The following is a 23,652-nucleotide window of genomic DNA, read 5'->3' on the forward strand; positions in this document are numbered from 1 at the left end:
AAATAAATAAATTATTAAAGATTGTACAAAACACATTTTTGGGTCCTTATCTTTAGCTCTACCAAAAACAACTGTATTTCCTTTTAAATTATTCAACTTTTATTGTTAATAAAATAAAATGTAAATATTTTTTTGGCAGTTAGAAAATGAAACAATGTAGAGCTTGTTTTAAACATTTTAATTGAATTAATTTGTTGTGCTTTTAAATAAATAATTACAATACGCATTTTAAATTAAATTACAATAGCTTCTTTTCTAAATTGTTTTTTTGTTGTTGTTTGTGTGTTTTTTTTATTATTATTTATTTTTTGTTAAAAAACTTCGTGAAAAAGAAGCGCCTAATCAAATGCACTACATCGAGTAGAGCAATTTGTCAAATTTCTATTAAATAAACTTAAGAGCTAAATAATGGTTATGCAATAATTTAGAAAATTATATACAGAGCAAAAGGGAGGGAAAATAAATTAAAGTGTTCAAATGAGTCGTCAACTCTGTTTTTTTTTTTTGTTAAATATAAAATCATTTTCAGAAATGAATAGTGTAACAAATGGACCTAATTTAAGCTTTAGTTTCTGCTATTGTGTCTGTTGCTTGAATTGTTGCAAATGTGGTGCAGTGTGGTGCAGAAAATGATAATTAATTTGAACTGAAATCGTTGCTTGGGTTATGCGCTAGACTCGATGTGGATGATAGGAGTGCGTGCCCATAACCAAAGAACGAGTTCGAGTTTGAGTTTGAGTTGGGTTGAGTTGAGGACTCAGTTCACGACTTGGACATCGTGTGCGGATTTGCTGGGCATTCGCTAAGGATTTAGGCATAATACAGCGATCAAGACTACTATGCGACTAAAATTGTAGAATCTGATTGATCCAGTCTCGGAATTCAGAGATGCGCGTGTAAACGCCTGGCTGATTAGCCTCCGCACAGCCGATGCCCCACGAGATGACGCCGCCCAGATGAAAGCGTTTATCCGACTCGCGCTGCAGCACCATGGGGCCACCAGAGTCACCTGAAAAGTGAGTGAAATCCAATTAGTTGCTGCCATAAATCACATATGCATTCATATGTAGGTATGTGTGTATGTGTGTGTGGGTGTGCTTGTGTATCTGTGCTCAAGTTTACCTTCACACGAATCGTATCCGCCCTTCTTCCAGCCGGCACAGATGAATATGTGCGGTATGTGCTCAATGTAACCCGCTGAGCGGTACATGGACTCACAGATGGTATTGTTGATGACAGGCACAGCCACCTCCTGCAGCACGCTCGGCAGTGGGCCATCCTCGTAGAGGCGACCCCAGCCGGTGACAAAGGCCGTCTGTCCAATAAAGTTCTCATCGCTGTCGGGCACACAGACGGGTATGATATTCGGCTGGAACACTACGGGCTCGTAGAATCTTAAAGAAAATTGACAAAAAAAAATTATCAAAATAAATAGTATATTTTGTTAAAGAATTTGCATTGTTCTTCGCACTCACCTGAGCAGCGCCAAGTCGTATTCGAAGGTGCGCGGATCGAACTGTGGATGGGAGGCAACAATTTGCACACGTCGCTCCTGGAAGCCATAGGGCTCCTCTTCCTCAGCCAAATCATATTCGCCCAGACGTAACAGCAAATCAGAGGGTGGCACACTGAAAGAGCAGGGGGCGAACGAGCCGCGTTGGTTTGTTCGTATAAAAACCGTCTTTATCAGTCGAGTTTGAGAGGCACTTACTTGTCAACGCAATGCGCGGCGGTGATTGCCCAGTTCTCGTTGAGCAGCGCTGCGCCACACTTGTGCAGATAGGTTGAGGTGCGCCATTGACGCAGGGATATCTGCCATGGCCAGCGGCCGAAGGCAGAGTTTGCGCCGCCAACAATGCGCGGCTCGGGGAACATGCGACGGCCGCAGACTGCAAAGGAAAAAACGAAACAAAATAATAATGAAGAGATGGCAGGGGATTTTTAATAGGCGAGCAGGTCACAATTAAAGTAATGGCCAGAACAACGGCAACAACAACAACAGCAACAACAATAGCAACAACGGCAAAAAAGTGAAGCCTTTAAAACATTTTAATCACTACAACAGGCACTCAGTCATCCAGACGCATGCAATGTAATATGCTTTGGCCAACTCTTTTGGCGTTGCTCTTGTCTTGGCCAGGCCTTGACTTTGGCCAACAGTCAACGGCCTACTTTATGAGCTGCAGCCGACTCGTTTCGTGCATCAAGATATTGCCAAGCTGCTCTCGCAAATCGGTCAACGGGCTTCAAACCAACCAAGCAACGAGACATGCAGAGAACAACTCCTGACTCATTTTATGCTCACAGGCTCCAGGAGGGGCGAGTGGCAAGTGGCGAGGGGCATGGAATGGGTTAGCAATCGGACAATCGACTAAGCAGGCACGATAAGCGCAGACAACGTGACCCAGGCGGCACAATGACCGCAACGCCAGTCATTATTGTAAATTATTGCTGTAAAAATTGCCATGGATATGAGTTGTTCTTCTTGGGGCAGTAAAAGCCGCGCTTTGCTTTCTAGACACGCTGATGTTCCTGTGCAGCAGCATCCCTGCAACACACACACACAGGCAGACACACACACATACAGCCGAGTTGAGTATCATTCAGTCAGACATAAAGTTCTTACTCAAGGCCAATGTTCAGCCTTCAAATTGAATTTAATGGCCACGCATCTTTGTCTTATGGCCAAAGTCTGGTGTATTAATAGAACTCTTCGCTCTGCAGCAATCTAGTTTCTTTTTGTTCTTCATATTTGTTCACAAGCTATACACTTCAATATGGGGTTTATTGGCTAGTATATAAGGCTGGAGCATCTCATTTGCATTATAAGGATGCGAGTTGAAGCGAGTTCTAATCTTTGTTTTATTCTACAAGATTTTACTTATTTTTTTTATCAAAATATATCTATGCTTATTATAGAAAATTATATATTGTAAAAAAAAAAATCCTAGTTTTTATGTTTCTTATAATTATTATTTTTTTTTTAAGATTTTTGTTGTATACATTTTTATATTCAATAATAAATTTATAAACAAAAATCTTAAAAAAAAATAAACAAATTTGTAAAAAACTAAAAACATGTACTTGGTTAGGATTTGCTTTTTTTTTTTTTTTTTTTTATAAATTCGTAAACAGTATATTAATTTGTATATTAAATTTATATAAATATTTAAAAAAAAAAAAAAAATTTATATATTCATAAATTTATAATAAAAAAAAAAAAAAAAAAAATTATTATAGTATAATAACTGAACTCAACTGAGGCTTTCAGGAATTTTTATGCAAGAACTATGGAATCTTGATTTAAACCTGACTATATGTGAAAAGTCTTCTAAAGTTATCTTTTTCTAAAATATCATTATTTGAAACTTATTGTATATTTGTCGTTTATATAAATTTGAAAATAAAATATAAATATTATAGCCATATAGAAAACCTAGGGCATATAGTCTTCGCCTAGCCAGCTTCAATTTTTTTTTCTCATTTTTCCTATTTTTATTCTTTGCTCTGGCTGTGCATCAATGAAGAAGCAATGCCTGTTGGACTCACCTTCGCGGTAATCGACGCCCTCCAAGCCAGTGGCAGGCGCTACGGTCGTGTTGCCAGCTGCATCGATTGTCGTTGTATTCGGCTCCTCACCGCTGTAATCCGTTGTGGTGGTGCTGCTGCTGCTGCTTGACTCGCTGCTTGAATCTGTGTAAGACGACGTTGAGGATACTAATTCCAAGCGTTCAGTTGTTGTTGTTCTTGTTGTGGTTGTTGTTGTTGGTGTTCTTGTAGTCGTTGTTGTTGTTGTTGGGGCTGCTGTTGTTCTTGTTGGTGGTGCATCTGTGGTTTTGCTTGTTACAGTTGTTCTTGTTGTGGTTGTTGCTGTTGGTGTTGTTGTCGCCGTTGCTGGCGTTGTTGCCGCTGGCCTGGGCGGCTTTGTGGTTCTATGCGGCTTGCTAGTAACCATTGTCTCCATCTCCTCCTGACTCTGACCCGACTCGGAATTGCTGCCGCTGCCATCGCTGCCGCTGCCACCGCTGCTGGTGCTGACGCTGGTGGCCACCGAGATAACCACCTTGTCTGTGGCGCTGGGCGTTGCTGCAATTAGAGTTCGATTCATGTTTTATCTTGCATTTGCCACGTTCTACCTGCACCACTTACCTGTGCCAGCGCCCGTCGTCTTGTTGTTGTACAACTCGGGCAACAAAGTGGGCAACGGCACCCAATCTCCGGCCGATTGTCCTGGCTGCCAATCGCTGCTAATGGTTGCATTCGTAATGGGTTCCGCTTCAACATCTGTCCAGGTGATCAGACCTGGTTTTTTGGTGGTGCTAACACCACTTGTTGCTGTTGATGTTGCTGTTGTGCCAATTGTTGCTGTTGGCTTTGCTGGCAATTTGGGCGCTTCGGTTGTGAGCAGCGGTGCAGCGGTTGTTGTTGTTGTTCTTTTAGTGGTGGTTGTTGGTGCTGTTGTGGTGCTGGTGGCTTTTGTTGTATGTCGGCGCGTGGGCTTGGGCGTGGTTGTTGTAGGTGTTGCTGTTGTTGTTGTGCTGCTGCTGCTCGCTGGCTTTTTGGGCGCCGTTGTTGTTGTTGTTGCTGTTGTGTGGCTGCTGCTGCTGCTGGTTGTTATTGGTCTGCGCGTAACTTTTGGGCCTGTTGTTCCGGTGGTTGTTGTTGGTATCACATCAGCCAGCACCACGGGCACCTTGACTATCTCGCCCGTTGGCTTTGGCTTCGGCCTGGGCGCTAATGGCAGCTTGGTGGTTGTTGTTGATGCAGGCGTGCCCGATGTGGTTGCTGTCGAGGTGGTGCCTATGTTGCCGGTGGTGCTGTTAGCTGGCTTGCGAACGGGCAATGTTGTTGTTGTCCTGCTGGTGGTGGTGCTGCTGCTGTCGATTGGCTTGCGCGTTGCTGTTGTTGTTGTGTTTGCGGCGGTTGTTGTTGTTGTTACCGGCTTCTTGGTTGGCGCTGGGCGTCTGCTAGACTGCGGCTTGTGAGGTTTTGGCGTTGTGGTGCGCAGCGGTGGTGTTGGGCGCGCTGTTGTTGTTGTTGTCGTCGTCGTCGTCGTTGTTGGTGCAGCTGTGGTTGTTGTTGCTCTGGTGGTTGTTGTCCGGCTTGTTGTCTTGGCAGCGGTGGAACTACTGCTGCTGCTGCTACTACTGCTGCTACTGCCAGCGGTGGGCCTGCTGTACCGCCGAGTGGTTGTCTCGGGTAAGCGATTGGTGGGTTCGGTGGCAGATGGCGTGGTTGTCTCCACAATCTGGAAGGTGACAAACTTGCTCGGCACTGTGGTGGTTTCAATGCGCTGCTCCAAAGCTGGCCCAGTGGTTAGCATTGGTCGCGTGGTGGTGGTGCGACGACGATGCGGCTTCACAGTGGTTGTTAGCTTGGCTTCTTGATTGGGCTTTACTGTGGTGCGCACCACAAAGTGCGAGTTCTTGTGGGTGGTGTGCGCAGTGCTGGGGCGACGCGTCGAGCTGAACGAGTGGGTTGTACTGCTGCCTGAAGTACTGCCACTGCTGGTGGTGCTGCTGCTGGCACTGGTGCTGGTGGTGCGCACTGGCTTCAGGCTGCTCAAATAACTCTGAGTGACATTCTTGAGCAGTTCGCTGGCTGTATTTTGCTGCTGCTGATAGTTGTGGTGGTGCGTGGTGCTGCTCTCAGTGGTAAGCTTGAAGAGAGTGCTCGTGGGCAACGTCGTGGATTCGTGAGAGAAATGCGAAATTGTATTCTGATCGATGCTATTGTCGCTTATCTCCGGCGCAAACAGCGAAGCCTCCTCCTGTAAGGGGAGGAGAGAGAGAGAGAGAACGAGGGAGAGAGAGGGAAAGATTGTTGTGTGGTTAGTCGATTATGCTAATTATAGTGCTTGCAGCTGCGCACTTACCTTCATGGCGCAACACGAGCCAAAGTAGAAGCGATCGATGCAGGTGCCCAAGTGCGTGCCATTCTGTTTGATGCAATCGATGGCAAACATGCAGACGCCCGAGCGTCCCGATTTGCGCACTATGCACGGCAGATGGCGTATATTGCGACCGGATTGAACTGCAAGGCAAAAGGGAAATGTTTATTAATAATGAGCTGATCAGAAGAGATATGAAGAAGGAGAATATAAAGATTAAGAATTTAAATATTTTGTGCAGTCTCTTCTTTGGAAGAGAGTTAAATGACTGAGATATTAAGACCTATATACGTACATATGTTTGATATATTGGACTAAGATTTTTTTTTAGTGTAGTATCGATATTTTTATGAACACAAATGTATTTTATAACAATCTCTATTTATTTACTATTTTAATACTAACTCTAAAGCTTACGCAAAAACGAAATTCTCTCTTTCTCTCTCATTTTCTCTCTCTCTCTCTTCCTCTCTCTCTCTCTCTCTCTCTCTATCTCTCACCCTCTAGAAATATATCTAACGTAAATATATCCCATATCCCTTAACTAACTTATTTAAGCACAATCTCTAATATACTTCAACCGACTCTAGCAATATCTTGTTTAATTTTCACAGACAGCAACTTTGTTTTATTAAGCAATTATAAATTTCGCTCAGTGCATGCGTAAGAGTACGACAATTGCATGACAAAATGAAATGAAATGCGCGTTTTGCGTTTTGCTCTGTATTCCTATTTGCTATTCTGATGCTCCAAGTCGTTTCCGTTTGTTTGGGGCGATTAACGCCATCAATTTGTACGCCAATTTAAGGCACACATATACCGTTAGGCAAGCCGTTATAGCAAATGAAAATGAAGTGGCAACAACAAAGCAAATAGAGAGAGAGAGGGAGAGAGCGAGAGAGAGAGAGAGGGAGAGAAAAACAGAGATAGGTTTAGCTGAAGGGCGGCAGCTAGGCGCGATGAGACAACAACAGAACAGAACACTAACAACATGTACAACAGTAGCGTTATTATTATTATTATTATTATTATTATTGTGCTTTTTATTTATTTATGAATTGCCACTTTAAGAATGAACAGCGAGTCGCAAGTATTTTGTAATGGAGCCAGCAGTCTTTGAACTTATGTAATTGCAGACGACACTTCAAAGAGAAAGACGCACGCAGAGACAGTGTGTGTGTGAGAGAGAGAGAGAGAGGGCGAAACGAAAGACTTGAGCAACGAACTCGGCGCCCCATGTGAAGAACCTTTTGTTTGCAGTACGCACACGGTCATAAATAAAGCGACGCAGCTTGCGAGCTGCCGCCGCAGCTACCATGTCAGGCATCGCGTTAAGCTCAAGTTAGTTGGCATATAAATTTTCGCGCGATTTACTCGTGTTTCAATGTTAAAGCCAGAAGCACTGCAGCAGCCTGAGCAGCCTGAGCAGCCTGAGCAGCGCTGAGCTCTGCTGTGCTTGGCGTTTATTGAACTTTAACTGTAAAGCTGATGTATACAAAAGTTTATTGGTTATGCAATTAACACGAAATGCTGATATATTGTATGAGGCAGCGCAAAACAAATGACTTAAGACACGAACTGGCCAAGAACTCAACAAAAAGCCAAAACCCGAAAAAAAAAAAAAAACAAATGCCGGCCCAACACACACACACACATACGCATACATATTTCAGATTATATATTTTTGTAGTCAAAACTTTGTCACGTTTCATAGACAACGCATGGCAGCGCAGTCAGCGACGACGTCGCCGTCAGCGCTGGTGTTGGCGTTGCCGTTGGCTCAGCTTTTTCTTTAGCTTCTTCGCCTGGTTCTGCTGCTGCTGCTGTTTGCATTTCGTTTTGTGGCTTTTTGGGTCAACAGCTTAGCATATGTTTTGCTAGCCACTCGCCAAGCGACACGAACAGCCTACCAAGCAGCCGATCAGGCAGCCAAAACCAACGGGCCAGCTAAACCTCTCGAGCTGGAGGCCCAGACCCGCATTGCAATGTCGGAAATTCGTTTTTGGCATGCGAATGACGACGAGCCACATTTTCTTTGGGGGGCAACTCGATCGTGGCGGCTATTGAAATTGGGTCAGGCGCTGACCTCAGCGTAGGCGTGGTACGAAGTGTTAGAGGCGCTGAGAATGAGTTCATGGCTGACATTGTTTTTCTTCTTCTTCTTCTTATATATATATATTTTTATTTATTTCCCTTTCACTTGGCGTCGATTTACTTTCCGCTTTCTGCGCCGCATCTTGCCAGATACAAGATATATACATTTATATACTTCTTTTTTTTATTATTATTGTGTTTGTTGTTGTTATTGTCTTTTGGTCCATTGCGAGTCATAAAAATGAAATGCCTGCCACCTTGACGCAGCCACTGGCAATGGCTTGTTGTTGTTGTTGTTGTCTGACACACGCTTTCTTGCGGCTGCGCTGCTGGCTTATTTTTATGGCAACATTCTTTGATGGTTGACCTCAATTGCTTTTGCTCGCTGACGTTTGTCCGTTTGCCCGTTTGCCGGCATTGCCAGTTTTGGCCCACTGTTTGCTTTTGCTCAGCCAAGAAAGTTGTCTGTGTGTGTGTTTGTGTGTGTGTGTGTTGTTTGGTAGTTTTATTTTCAAAACTCTCGCGATCTGTGAACTGTGATGCTGCTGTAACTGCCTCAAGCTCTGCTTACTGCCCATTGCCCATTGTTGGCGGCAAATTGGCAGCTGTCGCTGGCTAACACACGTCTTATGAGGAGGAAGTGCTAATAGCATCTGAGTTTGATTCTTAATGGCTATGACCCAATTAAACTACGCTCAATACGCAACGCTTGTCGCCGCTCTGCATCATTAATTTTGATTACTTTCATTTGAAACGCCACAAGAGACCAGCGAACACATGAGAGCAGCCCGAAACTATTGGCCATTTGCTCAGAGACAAAAAAAGAAAAACAAGTTTGTGTCTTCAGTCATTCGTTTTTTTTTTTTATTTTTTATTCTGGCAATCAAATCTGATGGCGCTCAGTTGCTACCAATTCTGGTTCTAGCGCAGATATGAACATGACCAATGGCCATTAACAGCCTTCTGCTCGCTGCTAAGCTTGAGTTTTATGCCAGAGTTTAGTTTTCCCAAAGTGCCGAAGTCGTGAATTTTGATGGCATAGAAGCAAAAATTTTGATTACACTACTTAAGCTGCTTTCTAGATGGCAAGCTTTAGCTAATGTAGCTCTTCACATTTATTTATATGGAGTAATATTTCATGGCTTCAAATAGTTGCAAAATATTCCTTAAAAATCTTTTTAGCTGTTTGAACTATAAAATATAGTATGAAAAATAATTCCTTTAATTATGGTAAGAAATTTAGAAGTTGCCTAGATCGGTGCACTATATTACATAGAGAAACCCCTTGAAAAAATATCTCTCTTTTATCTCTCCATCTTCTAGTTCAAGTAAAATTCATTTTTTATGCTCTACCTCCTGCTGTAGAATTTTCACAAAATTGCATATGCTTTTGTTTCATTTCATTGTTTCGAAGAAACGCGCCCCATAAATATGAAAAGAGAGTATTCGAGCAAAGAGATTTTTTGTTTAATAGCCTACGTGAGAGAAAGTGCTTGAATTCTGGGGAAAACCTGTCAACAGGCGCTGCTGACAGAGCGGCTCAGCCCCAGCCTCAGCCTCAGCCTCAGCTAACGTGATGTCTTTATACGCCACGTCTCTTGAGTGATTCCAGTGAAATGCTGCCAAAGCTGGCCACTTGGCTGGCTGCTGCTCAATTTGACAGCTTCATAATTATCTGGCTACTTACACTGCGCTAAGCTGGGATTATCCACAAAAACGGGGCTGGCCTCCAGCGCCGGCAGCAGCAGCATCAGCAGCAGACTGCCCAGCGCCAGGATGACGATGATGCTGCTGTGCGTAGTTCTGTTGTTGATCGATGCGGGCTGGGCTGAGCTGCTGCTGCTGCTGCTGCTCTTGCTGTTGCTGTTGTTGTCGTCTGCTCCACTTTTGCTTGCCATTGTCGTGGTATCTCTAGCTCGGTATCTGTATTTGTTAGTCAGCTGTTGCTGCTGCAACGCACCCATCTGCAAATGGAAAATAAACATATATACAATATATGAATCATTGCGGCAAATGAATGTGAAACGTTTTACGGCCCTGATCCGTATTCAAATTAAAACTAAACACGGAATTTCTACCGCTCAGTCATGGGCACGGCAAATATCACAAGAAAAACAACAACAAAAGCAACGACAACAACAAAAACATTCAGGCAGCAAGTGCGTAGAAGTTTCTGTGGATGACTCAAACTCTTCATGTAGGTGAAAGTCGTTCGTTTCGAGTGACTTGCATATGCAAAAACCAAAAAAAAAAAAGGAAAGAAAAAATAAAAAAAAAAAAAAAAAAATATGAATAAATAATAACAAACGTCTAGAAGCAAAGAAAGTCTTTCTACAGCTTAAAGCACTTAAGTTACGCTTCAGAAGTTATCTAACAATTGTGAGAAAATATATGTAGAGAAGTGTGAAAAGAACTTTGTTTAGGAGATTGAAGAGTTTTTAGATTTTAGATTTGAGTGAAGATGTTGGAGTGATTTAGTAGAGAAATTGCTGTGGTCATTTTTGCTTAAGGTTTCCATAGAGTGCTTAAGGTTTATTAGAGTGATGCATATATATTATTTATAGAGATGAATGTATGCCTGATATGTGAAAAAGGAAAAAGAATGCAGATTTATTTGGTGAATGTACATATATCTGCATATTTGCCTAATCTTCACCTATTTAATTATTATAATATTTTATACGCATGAAAAAGATCTTAAAATCTGATTATCTCGTCATTGTATTTTTATGGGATCTTGAGGGATATCATATGCAAAAAATGATGTCAACAAATGTATTTAAAAAGATTAAATTTCCACTAAACTCTCCTTCTTTCAACACATGTTTACTTGAGTAAAACTAAACGATTCTAATATATAATAAATCTAATTATTTAACAATATAAATATATTTGATTACTAATTACATTGTAACTTCCACTCCTTAGACCTAAACTAACAAAACAAATGCCAATCTATATCAACTTGAGTTTCACCAAAAAACAAATACAAAGAAAACGCAACAATAGTGCAGCATGACTAACTAAAAATGCACTTGGCTAAAACAAGAGAAATAAAGCTGTATAGCAACGCAGCGAAAAGAAATTTGAAATGAAGCTTGCAAATAAAAGGGTTAGGGACAGGTATGCGTATGTGTAATTTAACCACCTGGGCAGGTAACATTGTTTCAGCTGCTGCTGTTATCGAGTGTTTAGTCATGCCCAAAGTAGTCGATGGAAAGCAAAAGTGTGTGTGTACGTAGAAAGCGCACAACAACGTGCTAATGGGCAGCTCGATATACTATATAGGTATACCCACATATATGCCCAGCATAAGCGGGAACTACAAGTTGTATAAGCGTTTATATAACTGTACAAAGTGCAAACGAGTGTGTGCTCACAAATGCTGCAACTGGTTCTCAGTGCGTTAAAGTTCAAGATACGACTAATTGATGAACGGGTGATGCTGCTGCTGCGGCTGCTAGTGTTGCTGCTGCTGGTGTTGCTGCTGCTGAAGAAAGTTTCAGGCATGACAAATGTACAGATATGATGACATAAACTGTAACAATCAAAGAAAGCGCAACAAAAGAAGAAATGTAAACGGCGGGGAGGTAACTCAATATAGACTCGCTGATGATGAGTTGACTGAATCTAACTGGAATTGGTAACGAACCGAAGGCGGCCCAACCTGCTGATGAGCAGCATTTGGCTCACACGCTGTGTGTGTTTGTTGCCTTTGGCGACGTTGTTTTCATTGATCCGTAAGCAGCAGCAACAGCAGCAGCATTAGAAGTTAGCTGTATGTGCGTCCCTCGCTATCTCTCTCTCTCTCTCCAACTCTATCCTGCTCTCTTTTTGTTACTCATCTGCTCACACGCTCGTCACGATCTGCAGCGTTGAGCAATTCGCTGTCGCGCTGCGTTTGTTTGGAGCGTTTTCTTTAACCAACAAGAACAACAATAACAACAACAAGAACAACAACTGCTGCTGCTGCGACGGCTGCTGCTGTTGCTCGTGTTCTTAGGAGCTGCGTTGCGTAATACGGTCATTGACATTGGGCCAGAACCGTTGCCCGCAGCTTAAAGGCATTTTATATATTTTTTAACCGCATGCGGCTTGTGCAAAAAAGGTGTATATAATGCCATAAAATGTTGTTTAGCTTAAATATAAAAGTCTAAAACAACATACATAAAAAAGTACATTTCATATGTTTCAAGTGTGGCTCTCAGCTTCTTTATATACCCTATAGAAAGGGAATATTATAGAAATTTGGCAATTTTTTACGAATTGTTTTTTAAGAAGTGTAAATTATTTTTGTTAATTGAAATTTTGGACTAGACAACTTCCTACGTTTGCTATATAGAACAATAAATATTTGTTCATAGGTATATATAAAAATTTTCTATAAATATACGTATATAATAATTTTATTAATCTAGAGAGCGAGCGTACAAAATTGATTTAAATCTATAAAAAAAAATTGCAAATTCAATATAAACTTCTAATTGCTTTCAAATCTATTAATTTACTTAATTAATTAATTTCCAAAATTTACTGATACATTAAACCTTTATTTTTATTTTTTTGAATAGCAATTAAATGATTCTTCATAAATTTAATGAGAATATCCTAAAATTGTAGGATGCGCAAAATATAAAAAGTATTTGCACTAGATATATTGTAGTAGATCTTTGATATCTAATAGAATATTTGTCTGATTTGTGATATAGTTCTACTCAAGAAATAGATTTAGTTTACCATGCAATAATATAAAATCATGATGTATGCCTAAGCATAATTTCTAATTACTTTCAGAACGCTTTAGGAACTCATCAGTTGTCCATGCAAACGATGCCGCTAGGCTGGCCCAAAGCGCTCTTGTTCTTTATGCTGGCATTTGGTTCGCTAATGGGCGTTATCTTATGAGCAATTAAATATAATTTAAGCGATCTCCCATGAGAAGCAGAAAGAGATGCAAAGAGAGCGAAAAAACCAGAACGGAAGCTATAAAATATATCCGCATGAACGCAATGCTGATTGCTTTTAATTAGGTGTCAGAATCGGCAGATAATTGCAGTTGAGCTCGCCAGATCAAAATAAAATTGGTGGGATTTGAGATGAAAGATTTGAGTTATCACCGAGCAAACATCTCTCATACACACACACACACACACTCACAGGCAAATGGCTTTTGTTTAGTCGCTATGCGAACGAACGGCTTTTTGTGTATTTGGGTCACGTTCTTGGCTTGGCCATATAGATATCAGATGCGTGTAATTGTATTCGCGTTCCATTTCGAGAAATGTGCAAATTAACATGAATTTTGCGGCTACTGTCGATAAACCAGTCGTCGGAATGGCAGACACGCGGACAGCCGGACAGGCGGACGAGCGGACACGTGAGTGGCTGAGAATATCGTTAAAGTGGGTCACACACAGATGATTTGCATGATTGTGGGTTCTTTTTTTTTTTTTTTTTTCTTTATTATTATTATTGAATTGAGCTGGAGAGCTGCTGAGTAGGCGTTGCCTGAAAACAATTAAGTAATTTCCACCTGGGCAAATAAAAATTTGATGTTTATTTCCACTCGACATGTTAAAAGTGAAATTACAAGCTGATTTTATTTATTTTTTCTTCTTTCTTGGGAACTTTTATTTTGTGTGTTTGGATTTTTATTAAAAAGTCATTTGTATGTATTTTAGTGCTTATGTGTGTGTGTGTGTGTGTGTATAACACTTGCCTTAAATAAAAGCGAAAGCCACACAAATTGTACTTTTTTATAAGGCAGCTCTTCTTTCCCTCTCTCTCTCTCTCTCTGTCTGTCTCTGCTAGCATATGAATATATATGCATATACACATATACATACATTTATATATAGACAACTTTATTTGTTTAAAAGAAAAGTGAAATGCATGCAGAAAGCACAATATTGTCACATCAAATTAGCCAAAAAAAAAAAAAAAAAAAAGAAGAAGAAGAAAAATGAAAGAGAGAAATAAGAGGAAGCAGGTGAACAATAGAATTATGCCATATGATATTTGGTAGAGCGCACATAATCAGAAACCAGAAGTGCGTCCACTTTTGCTGCTGTGACGCTGCCTTCAACTTGGCTTTCATTTCTGTGGCTGGTTACCAAAAACGGCTTTGGAGAAATTTTGAATGGGTTTGTCAGTTTGTGTGCGACTATGTGTGTGTGAGTGTGTGTCTATATAATGTATGCTGTCTATTGCTAGCTGCGGGATGCGGGAGTTCATTAGTTCAGTTAGCTCTAGAAAGCCAAGTCGAAACAAGCACAAAATGGAAAAAACACTTGTTGAATGCCTTGGCCAAAACAAAAGACTTAAGGCACAAACTTGCAAACGACGAAATTTCTCAATTGCACCGCAATTTATTGTAATTAAGATGGGCGGGCGTGCAGGAGGCAGCGTGCTCTTCTGCAGCTGTAACTGGAGCTTGAGCAGCACAAGATGCTGCTGCTGCTGCTGCTGCAACAGCATCTGCTACAAGAGGCAGCCACTTCTTGTCTCATGCTGGCAAAACCAGAATAAGCTGAAATGCAAATAATGCTCAAGGCGCTGCTGTGGCTGCCACAAATGGGGGGAGTTCACTCAGTGGCCGCAGCAGTTGAAGCCTCTGCATTTTAGACCAAAGTCAAAGTCAAGCGACAGCAACAACAGATGCAACAATAACAACAAGACGAACAGCTAGCAGACCAGTTCCAAAAAGAAGTTTTTGCTCTTGTGTCTTGTTGGCTCCTGCTGATGCTGCTGCGGCTGCTGTGGCAATTGAAACACTTGCCGCTGTTGTTGTTGTTCTTGGTGGTGCTGCTGCTTTGATTGTTGTTGCTGTTGTTCTGGTTGTTGTTGCTTTTAAGAGGAATTTCAATAAAAATTTGCAGCGCAAGGCAACTTTTGCTTTGGACTCGTTTGGCTTTGGCCGTTGATCAAAATCAAGGCGCTTGAACTTGTTGTTGCGCCTCTGCTCTTGTTTTGCAGCAAGTTGATGCTGCTGCTGCTGCTCCTGCTGCTGCTGCTGTTGCAGTTAGTTGCAGTTATGCGCAACTATTGTGTATGAGTGTGTGTGTGTGTGGGTCTAATTGACTTGTACGTGGTAGAAAGTGCGGCGCAGCTACTTAACACACACACACACACTCACATACAGCAAAGGGGCGCGCGTATCTGACGGATGCGTATCTAAAGATTTGTTTTTCCCTTATTGTTGTTGTTGTTGTTACTGCTTTATCTTTTGCATTTACTTGCGTGTATTTTCGGCTGTTTCTTTGTTGTTGTTGGGTTTTTTTTTTTCTTTGTTTTTACTGTAGTTTAAACTTCACTGGCAACTATTTTGGGGTCATTTCTTTTAATTTGATGCCGCACTGTTATTATTATTCTATGTTTTTGTTGGCATTATGTTTCTCTTAGCTCTTAACTCTTCGTACGGCTTTTTGTTTTGTTAGTTTCTTAAATATGATTTTTTATTTTTTTTATGAGTTTCTTCACTTTTGGCTTTTGTTTGACACTCACGCTGCTTGTATTCTGTGCTTTCGTTGATTGCTCTCTCCGTCGCTCGCTCGCACAGGCTGCCTTTTGTTTTGAGCACACGAAAAAATATATATATCAAGTTAATATATATATTTATATGTTATGGAAAAGGGAGGAAAAAAAAACTGTTGGAAATTTGTATACGCGATGCCGGGCTTTGTGTTGGGAAAGGATTGTGACTTTTGTTTACTTTGCCTTTTTCGCTATGCAGCTACGCACTGGCCAAGCCAATTTGAGGCCAATAACTGAAGTTCTATAGGCTCTCTGATGGACACTCACGCGCACTTACACACACACGCGCGCGATATGAACACAGGCACGCACACGCACACACACACGCTCACACACACGAAATCGACGTAACCGAAGGCGAAGCAAGTCGATGCCGAAGAGGAGCCAAAGACCGCGTTGAGTTGCGCACGTCTGGAGAGAAGCGCGCATACAAAAGATCCACACGCCAGTCGAAGTCAGCCAAAGCCAAAGACACAAACTCCGACGGCAGCGTTGGCGTCGCAGTCGCAGTCGCAGTCGCTGCGCTGCTGTTGCCGTTGCTGCTGCTGCTGCTGAGATTTTGCGACTGCGCTGCGAACGGCGCTGAAGAACGACAAAGCAAAATTGGTAGTAGCTATAGAAGCAACACACACGCACATGCACACACACACACACATATATATATATAGAGGGGGGCACTTGCGCATATAGAGAGCCACAACATGTGCGCATGCGTAGCCGGGCGATGCCGGCGTCGACTGCGGCGGCGACTGCGACGCTAGTTAGAGCTTCGCGCATAACGGTTTCCATTAAGGCCAGTTCACAAAATGGTGAGAACAACAAACGCTAGGCGGCTGTTGTTATTGTTGTTGTTGTTGTTGTTGCTGTTGCTGCTGTAGCTGTTGCTTATTCAAATGAACAGTCACACACACGCACACACACACACACACGCTGGCACACTCTCTCGACGCTCTCTTGTTGTCACAGCCACAGCCACAGCTGATTGGCGGCATTTGTATGCGACGACTGCGGCTGCGGCAGGGCGGCGGGGCCATACAGCTGAGGTTTGGGGTTAACAGCGCTTTCACATTAAAATAGCAAGAAGCAGCGACAACAACAACAACAACAACAACGCAGCGCAGTTGTTAACTTGGGAGTCGCTCGCTGGCTTTTTCTTTAATATATATATGTATGTATATATATCTCTTTTTTGGTGTGTGGTGCAAATGAGTGGTGCTCACACAGCCTGTCGCCATTCTTTGTTCAGCTAACTGACGCGCTGTGTGTGTGTGTGTGCGTGTATTGTTTGTGTTATAATTTATGCACGTCTTCAGGTTAAGAAAGTCAAACTTTATTACCGCTGCTGTTAGTTCTCTCTCTCTCTCTGTATGTGTTTGTGTGTGTGGGTGTGTGTGTGTGCATACCTGTTTATGCTGGCGGCTGATAAGAGTTGTTAGCAATTTGGCTGCACTTGTTGCTAATTATGTACCTGACTATAAGAAACACGCACGCACACACACACACACGCACACACACATAGAGAGTTATGCAGCTTTCAAGCAGTTTGTTTATGTTTATACTTAGCCAACTTGCAGCTTAATTAACCGCAACAACAACAACAACAGCAACATGCATAAATCATGTTCAATCAATCAATCACTTAATTCAATTTCGTTTAATAGCACATCTTTTGGCATAGGTTTATCTAATTAAAGCGCGGCTCATATCATTTTATGAATATTCTTTTTCTTGATGCTTTTGTATTCTTAGTTTTGTTTATAAATTAAGCAATCGACGCACAACAAACGCTTTGAACTTGAGAGACCTTGACACTGGCGCTGCTTCACAGCGACTGAGCGCAGGCCCAGCCAGCCGCAAGCAGGCAACAAGTTGCGCCCAGTTGTCCAGCGCTTTGGACAAGAGGAGCAACAAACAACGGCAGAAGTCGAAGCCAGGCAGACGCAGGCAAACAAGCAACAAAGAAGTGGAATTCATTTGTTGTGGATGCCAAGAGCACAAAAAGCGAAAGAGAGTGTGTGTGTGAGCGAGAGAGAGAAAGAGAGAGAGTAGCAGAGAAGCTGTGCCTGATAAGCCACGCTGAGTCAAGCGCTTAATTAGCCAAACTTGTGTTGATTATGTTATTTGATTTGATTTTCTATAAAACACAAACACAATGCACGCTGCTGTCTGCTGCCTCATGCCGTTCAGCTGCCACAACGGAAGTTGCATCATTAGAAATTCTGAGCATGCCTCATTGTGGCTCACCTGTTTGTCGCCCGCTTGCCACATTTTGTGTTGCACTTGCGCTTCTGGGAAGATGTGACTGCTGCCTGCCGCGTGTTTGCTTTCATTTAGCTGCGGCTGCTGCTTCTATTTCTATTTATCTTTTCTCCCTTTCGTTCTTATCATGATTCCGTGTTATTTGTGTTTCTTAATATTTGATTTTGAATCTGCCGCACAAGCTGTTTAAACTGTGTAAATATTTCGTAGAGCTGCCAACTTGTTGTGCAGGCTGTAGAGAGTAGAGCGGCGCGATTTTTATGACCGCTCAAAAGTATGCAACATTTTTTAGTATTGTAAGCAAGTTTGTGTCTTAAGTCTTTTGTTTACTCAGCTGAATTTTGAAAGAGAAAACGTTGAAACGATTTTCTTTCAATCAATTTAATGATATTTTAATGTTTTTAAAATTCACTTAATGCTTTGGAAGTGAGTTTGTGTCTTGAGTCTTTTGTTTGCCTAGCTGATATAAAAATTAAAATGGGAAATGTTAAGACATTTATATACATACATATATGTTGCATTTATGTGTTACCGAAAGAGCACCAAAATGTGCATAATTTTTTTATTTACTGGAATTTAAAATAATAAATTAAGAAAATTAAAATGTAGTATTTTAATATTTACTTATTTTAGTTATTTATTTTATTTTATTAATAATAAATTATTATTATTTATTATTATTATTTTATTTATTTATTTATTTATTTATTTTTTTTTTGCAAAGTTCACAGAATTTTTAAAACATTTTTTTGTATTTATTATTTAGTTTTTATTTTTTAAATATTAATTTAAATTATAAATAAAGTTATATGTAAATTCATAAAAATCTATGCAGATGAATGTAATAAATATTTTAATGATTAGCAGTTAACCTCCAAGGTTCGAGCAGCATTCAATAGAATATCGCCAGTGGGTTTGGGTTAGGGGTAGGGTATACAAAAAATAAATAGCAGCTGCTGTGAGATTGAGAGCTTCGACTTAAACACTAGCAACCCCGAGTCGTAAAGGAATCACATGGCCAGGCAAACGGGTGTTGCTGTCGCAGTTGCAACAGCTGCAGGCGGTGGCTGCAGTCTTCCAAATTGATCAAATGACAGTCTAGCTATGGAAACTGTATTCACGCATTGTTGTCGTTGGCCATAACCTTGTTGATCCACGGTACAAAGTGCTGTATGTTGGTATAGACGCCCGGCAGGTGCTCCCGTCCGCAGCCAATGCCCCAGGAGACGAGTCCGATTAGCGTTTTGCGGCCGTCCATTGTAAGCGTGAGCGGCCCGCCGCTGTCGCCCTGGCAGGAATCACGACCGCCCTCCTTATAGCCGGCGCAGAGGAAGACCTGGTTTAGGTGAGAGAGAAAGAGAGGGCAGATATGTTATTCATTTGATATATATCTGTAAAGTTGCTTCGTTTCACTCACATCATGTATGGCCTCACGTCTGCCGGCGGCGCGGAACCAGCGCTGACAGCGATCATTCGAGATGACCTCCACATCCACCTCCTGCAGCACCGAGGGCACAGTGCTCTGGCCGTGCCGCGTACGCCCCCAGCCCGCAACGGTGGCCATTTTGCCCGTCAGCTTGGTGGTGGGCGGTGGCAGGCAGACGGGTATGATGTGCTGCTTGTAAACCACATTGCGATCGAGTCGTATGAGTGCGACGTCGTTCTTGAAATCGGCTGGATTATAATGCGGATGCACTTCCTTGCGCTCAATGCCATATTCCTCGTGATTGAGACGTTCCTCCTGTCCGCGCACGTCCCACTCGCCCAGCCGAATTTTCATGTTCGAATTAGTGGTGCTGTTGGTATATAAGGAAAGTGCTTGAGTGGTTGATTGATGTTGATCGCTCATAGCAGCGCTACTTACGTGGCCACACAGTGAGCGGCTGTCACCACCCAGCGATTGGAGATCAATGCACCACCGCAGCTCAGCTTGCGTGATAGAAACCCGCTCTTGATGAGCGCCACCTGCCAGGGATGCGAGCCAAAGCCCGTCGAGTGGCCGCCCACAATGCGATTGGTGCGCGAAAAAACCTCGCCGCAGCCTGTGTGAGATAAATTTAAATGAAATGAGTTAAAAAACATCAGAATATTCGAGAGATCAGAGAGAGAGAGTCAGAGAGAGCGGTGCATAACTACATAAATATTGTGATTCAGAGTGTTGTTGTTGCTGTGTGGTGCATACTAAGAAAAATTTGCAGTGGTGCGAGAAACGAAAACCAACGTGTATAAGAGAGAGAGAGAGAGAGAGTGATAATAGTGATAACAGTTAGATCTTTGGTACAGCTGAATTGATTTTTAGTACCCGGCACTGGACGATAGCTGCCGTCGTTGTAGCCACCACTTTGGTACTCATCCACCGCCTCGCCGGCATTCAGATCGAGAACATTGCCCACGGCGAAGGGCTGTGCCTGGGGTGCGTGTAATGCTGGTGGTCGGGTTGCAACAGCGCCATCTGGCGGTGCATCCGCATCAAAGAAACTGTCCAGATGATTGGTGATGCCCAAGTGGTTCGAGTCATGCTCCCAGCTATTTAAGCTCGAGACGCTGGGCCGGTGTACAGACGAGCTAGAGCTGGAGCCGGAGCCGGAGCTGGAGCTGGGTTTATAGGGATTGCCGTTGTAGAGCGCTGGGCGCTTAGTGCTGTAATAGGCGTGGTTGGGATAGGCCGGCCGTGCTGACGAGGCCGCAGGCAGGCCGTTGTTGTTGCTATTGTGGTTGTTGTGTTGCGTCTGGTGGTGTGCTGGATGATGCGCCGGCTTGCTAACAGCAGGCGACAAGTCGGGATAAATGTCGTGCAAGTGTATTATGTCACCTGTGTGTAAGAATCATGATGATGTTGCAATTTTCCTCTATGCACAAACGGACGGTTAAGTATGTTTGTTTGTTTGTGTGTGTTTGCTGTGTGTGTGTGGGGCAGCTTTTCAGTTGGAGTTCAACTTTCGCCTGTGATTCGCTTTAAGTAGTGAAAGACTTGAGCAAAAGTAATAATAATAATAAAAAAAAAAACACTGAGCCAGCAATTACGGCTAGCGCCCTGCACGACTTTATTATGTCACCGCAGCCAATGAAGTCGAAATTTAATTCACAACTAGCAAACACACACACACACACACATGCACACTCAATTGACCGGAGTCCATGACAGAAACAAAAGACAAAATGTATGAGATAATTTTTTCGCACGTAATTCAAAAAACGAAAATAAAAGAAGGTGAAAGAAAAGCGAAATAAAACAGAACGCCGCTAGTTGATTAACACTGTTTTTTTTTTTTTTTTTTTTTTTTTCGTTTTTTTCTACCAGTTTCTGGCCGAGTTTCTCGTCTTGGACTTGAAACTCTAAAGCCAAATGCCGTAACTGTGGGCGCTGGGATTTTTCCCACAAAAAAAAAAGAAGAAGAAGAAGCAGAAAACAAACAAATAAATAAATAAAAAAATAAGCTTGATGCAGGCTCTGGGCAAAAGGCGCAGCCAACGTGAAATTTCACTTTTAAAATGCAAAAACGTTCACCTTCGCTTATTTCCGCAACCGATTTTGTTTTTGGGTCTTTTCATTGTCGCATTCGAGGTCTGAAAAATGTTACACTTGAGCGACACGCAGACAGAAGTAAAAACAACAACAAAAACCTGAAAATTCCCAAAATACCTTTTCCCCCTAAAGAAAGTGACTACGCAAAACAGAACTCGCTACTTAAAAAGCTTTAAGAAAATTACCAAAAAAAAAAAAAAAAAAAAAAAAAAAATAGTAAAAAAAAAAAAATAAAAAGAGAAAAATATGTGAACAATACATATGAAATTGGGACTAAAATTGGGCTGCTTAAAAATTTCCACTTAGAATTATTTACAACATGTTGTAATGTGTTTTTTTTTATTTTAGTTTTTTGATTTTGTTGCACATTTTATGGCCAGCCTAGAAAACTAAACAGAGCACAACCAGCTGCTAGACGAACGTGCCTCAGCGTGCGTGCTCATGTGTCAGTGTGTGTGTGTGTGGCATAATGTTTTGGTTGCTGGCGTTGGCTAAGATTACGATACAGCGAATGCACTTGATGGTAATTGAATTTGTATAAAATCAATTTTATAGCCAAAAATGTGAAGTGCGAAAAAATGATGAAGTAAAGTAGAGAAGGCATAACAGCATGGGGTTGTGGAGGCTATGAAATTGTATTTAATTTGTAGCAATATATATAATATATATTTCAGGCATTTGCTGTTGAATCTTTTGAATGCTTGTAAAATTTGGCATTTATATAAAGCTGAGTAAAAGAGTACAGTCTCGATAATTCGAATGCAAAAAATCGCGATAAATAAATAATAAAAATCCATTGAAAGAAATTCCTTCACAATAATTCTCGATATTTGAATTTTTATGTAAATCAAAAAAAAAAAAAAAAAAAAAAAAGAAGAAACGAAAATTGAGAGTTCATCTTTCGTTATCTGCGGCAGATAGAAAGCATAATCTGTGTTTAGAGAACTTTTCCTTATAAAATTTGTACAGATATAGGATGTATTCTTTGTTAATGGAGAAGAATAGGCGGCTGCTTATAATAAATATATATTTCTTCCTTTAATAATAAACACAAAACCCAACAGTAGTAAAATCATCATCAATTTTATAAATTTCATCAATTTTCGTTTTGTAATTGAATTTCCCATTGACTTCAGACAGCCTCAATGTGCAGTTCGTAGCCTGAACAACCTATTTAATGGGCCACCATTGACACCTTCCAGCTCAGCGCCCACTGCTTGAAAGTGCAGCAAATGGAGTTTAGTAATGCATTTGCAGCTCATCTGCACCTGCAGACATATGTTAGCTGGTGTGCATGTATGTGTGTGTGTGTTTGTTTGTGTATTTGCAGGCAAAGTCGAGCAATTTGTTGTCATTTTCGAAATGCGAGCTAATTTATTGCGCTATTATACAGGGCATTGCATAAGTCGAAGCGCAGCAATTTGCAATTTGTGTGCTCGCCGAGCAGCAGCAGCAAATGCTCTAACATCTAACTAAGCATGGCAAATCCAATTGGGAACCGGGAATGGGGGTTGTCTTTTAAATGGGTAGCGGATCGCTGGGAAAGCAGTTTGCTGCGCCTGTTAGAACTTAGTTACTGTTACTCACTTGTATTGTTGATTGGCGCCGCATGGGGACTCTCCTCGGCGTCGAGATCTTTGTCCACACAGCATGACCAGATCATGCCGCCGGAGCAGAGATCGAGAGGTTTGCCGCCGCCCAAGACGCACGAGATGGACAGGCCGCACTCGAATTTGTGGCCACGGAAGCGGCACGACTGCGGTATCACTGCAAAGACACCAAAATAATGGGCATTAGTTGGAATCGAACGCACTCACACACACGCCCATACACAAGAACACTGTGTGTGTGTATGTGCGTGTGTTGGGGAAAGAGACAAAGTCAATAGTCAAATTGTTGCAGTTTAAGTGAGCTTGTGTACTTCGGGATAGCATCTCCATGACGCTGTTCTCGCCGTAATAGCCGGTGCCGCTGCGCCGTGACAGCGCATCCAGTATGAGCATGTCGTGCTCCTGCTGAGCTGTCGGATAGCCCACGGCGCAGACGCTGTTGGGCGTGAGCACACAGATGAGCAGCAGGCTGAGCCACTTATCCTTTATGCGATAATAGGTATATGTTCGTGCCCGCGACATGGCTGGGGCCGACTCCTGCCGAGGAGCGCGACAGGCGAACGGGTACTTTCACTTTCGCACAGCACTTGTTGGCGTTCACTTTCTTTTTGATTTGAATTTGGATTTTTGTATGCGTAGCTATCCTGTGCTACACTTTTAATTGTAATTTATATTATTATTAATATTACAAAAAACACGAGCAGGATTTCACTTTTATTTATAATATCAGCAGCTACGCA

The 23,652-nt window shown here is 41.9% G+C and overlaps 2 protein-coding genes across 3 annotated transcripts; both read right to left on the reverse strand.

Moving 5' to 3' along the window:
• Window positions 1–263: 263 nt before the first annotated feature.
• On the reverse strand, window positions 264–17,334 carry LOC6578841 (serine proteinase stubble). Of its 2 annotated transcripts, none has more exons than XM_044010698.1 (9): window positions 17,297–17,334; window positions 9,672–9,948; window positions 5,876–6,033; window positions 4,150–5,770; window positions 3,550–4,086; window positions 1,712–1,889; window positions 1,476–1,628; window positions 1,123–1,394; window positions 264–1,009 (listed from the first exon to the last, which is right to left on the reverse strand). In XM_044010698.1, the coding sequence occupies exons 2-9, from the start codon at window positions 9,946–9,948 to the stop codon at window positions 846–848; spliced, it is 3,360 nt and encodes a 1,119-aa protein (XP_043866633.1). In that variant the 5' UTR covers window positions 17,297–17,334; the 3' UTR covers window positions 264–845. The 2 variants fall into 2 exon arrangements, with proteins under 2 accessions (XP_043866633.1, XP_032586026.1); XM_032730135.2 differs by lacking the exon at window positions 17,297–17,334 and adding an exon at window positions 15,488–15,946.
• A 1,277-nt stretch (window positions 17,335–18,611) lies between these two features.
• LOC6578843 (serine proteinase stubble) lies at window positions 18,612–23,554 on the reverse strand. Its single transcript, XM_032730755.2, has 6 exons — window positions 23,224–23,554; window positions 22,890–23,069; window positions 20,079–20,588; window positions 19,641–19,818; window positions 19,194–19,572; window positions 18,612–19,112 (listed from the first exon to the last, which is right to left on the reverse strand). Exons 1-6 carry the CDS (start codon window positions 23,432–23,434, stop codon window positions 18,894–18,896), a joined length of 1,677 nt encoding a protein of 558 aa, XP_032586646.2. The 5' UTR covers window positions 23,435–23,554; the 3' UTR covers window positions 18,612–18,893.
• Window positions 23,555–23,652: the final 98 nt, after the last annotated feature.

This window comes from Drosophila mojavensis, unplaced genomic scaffold, assembly GCF_018153725.1.
Source record: "Drosophila mojavensis isolate 15081-1352.22 unplaced genomic scaffold, ASM1815372v1 contig_80, whole genome shotgun sequence".
NCBI classification, from domain to species: domain Eukaryota; kingdom Metazoa; phylum Arthropoda; class Insecta; order Diptera; family Drosophilidae; genus Drosophila; species Drosophila mojavensis.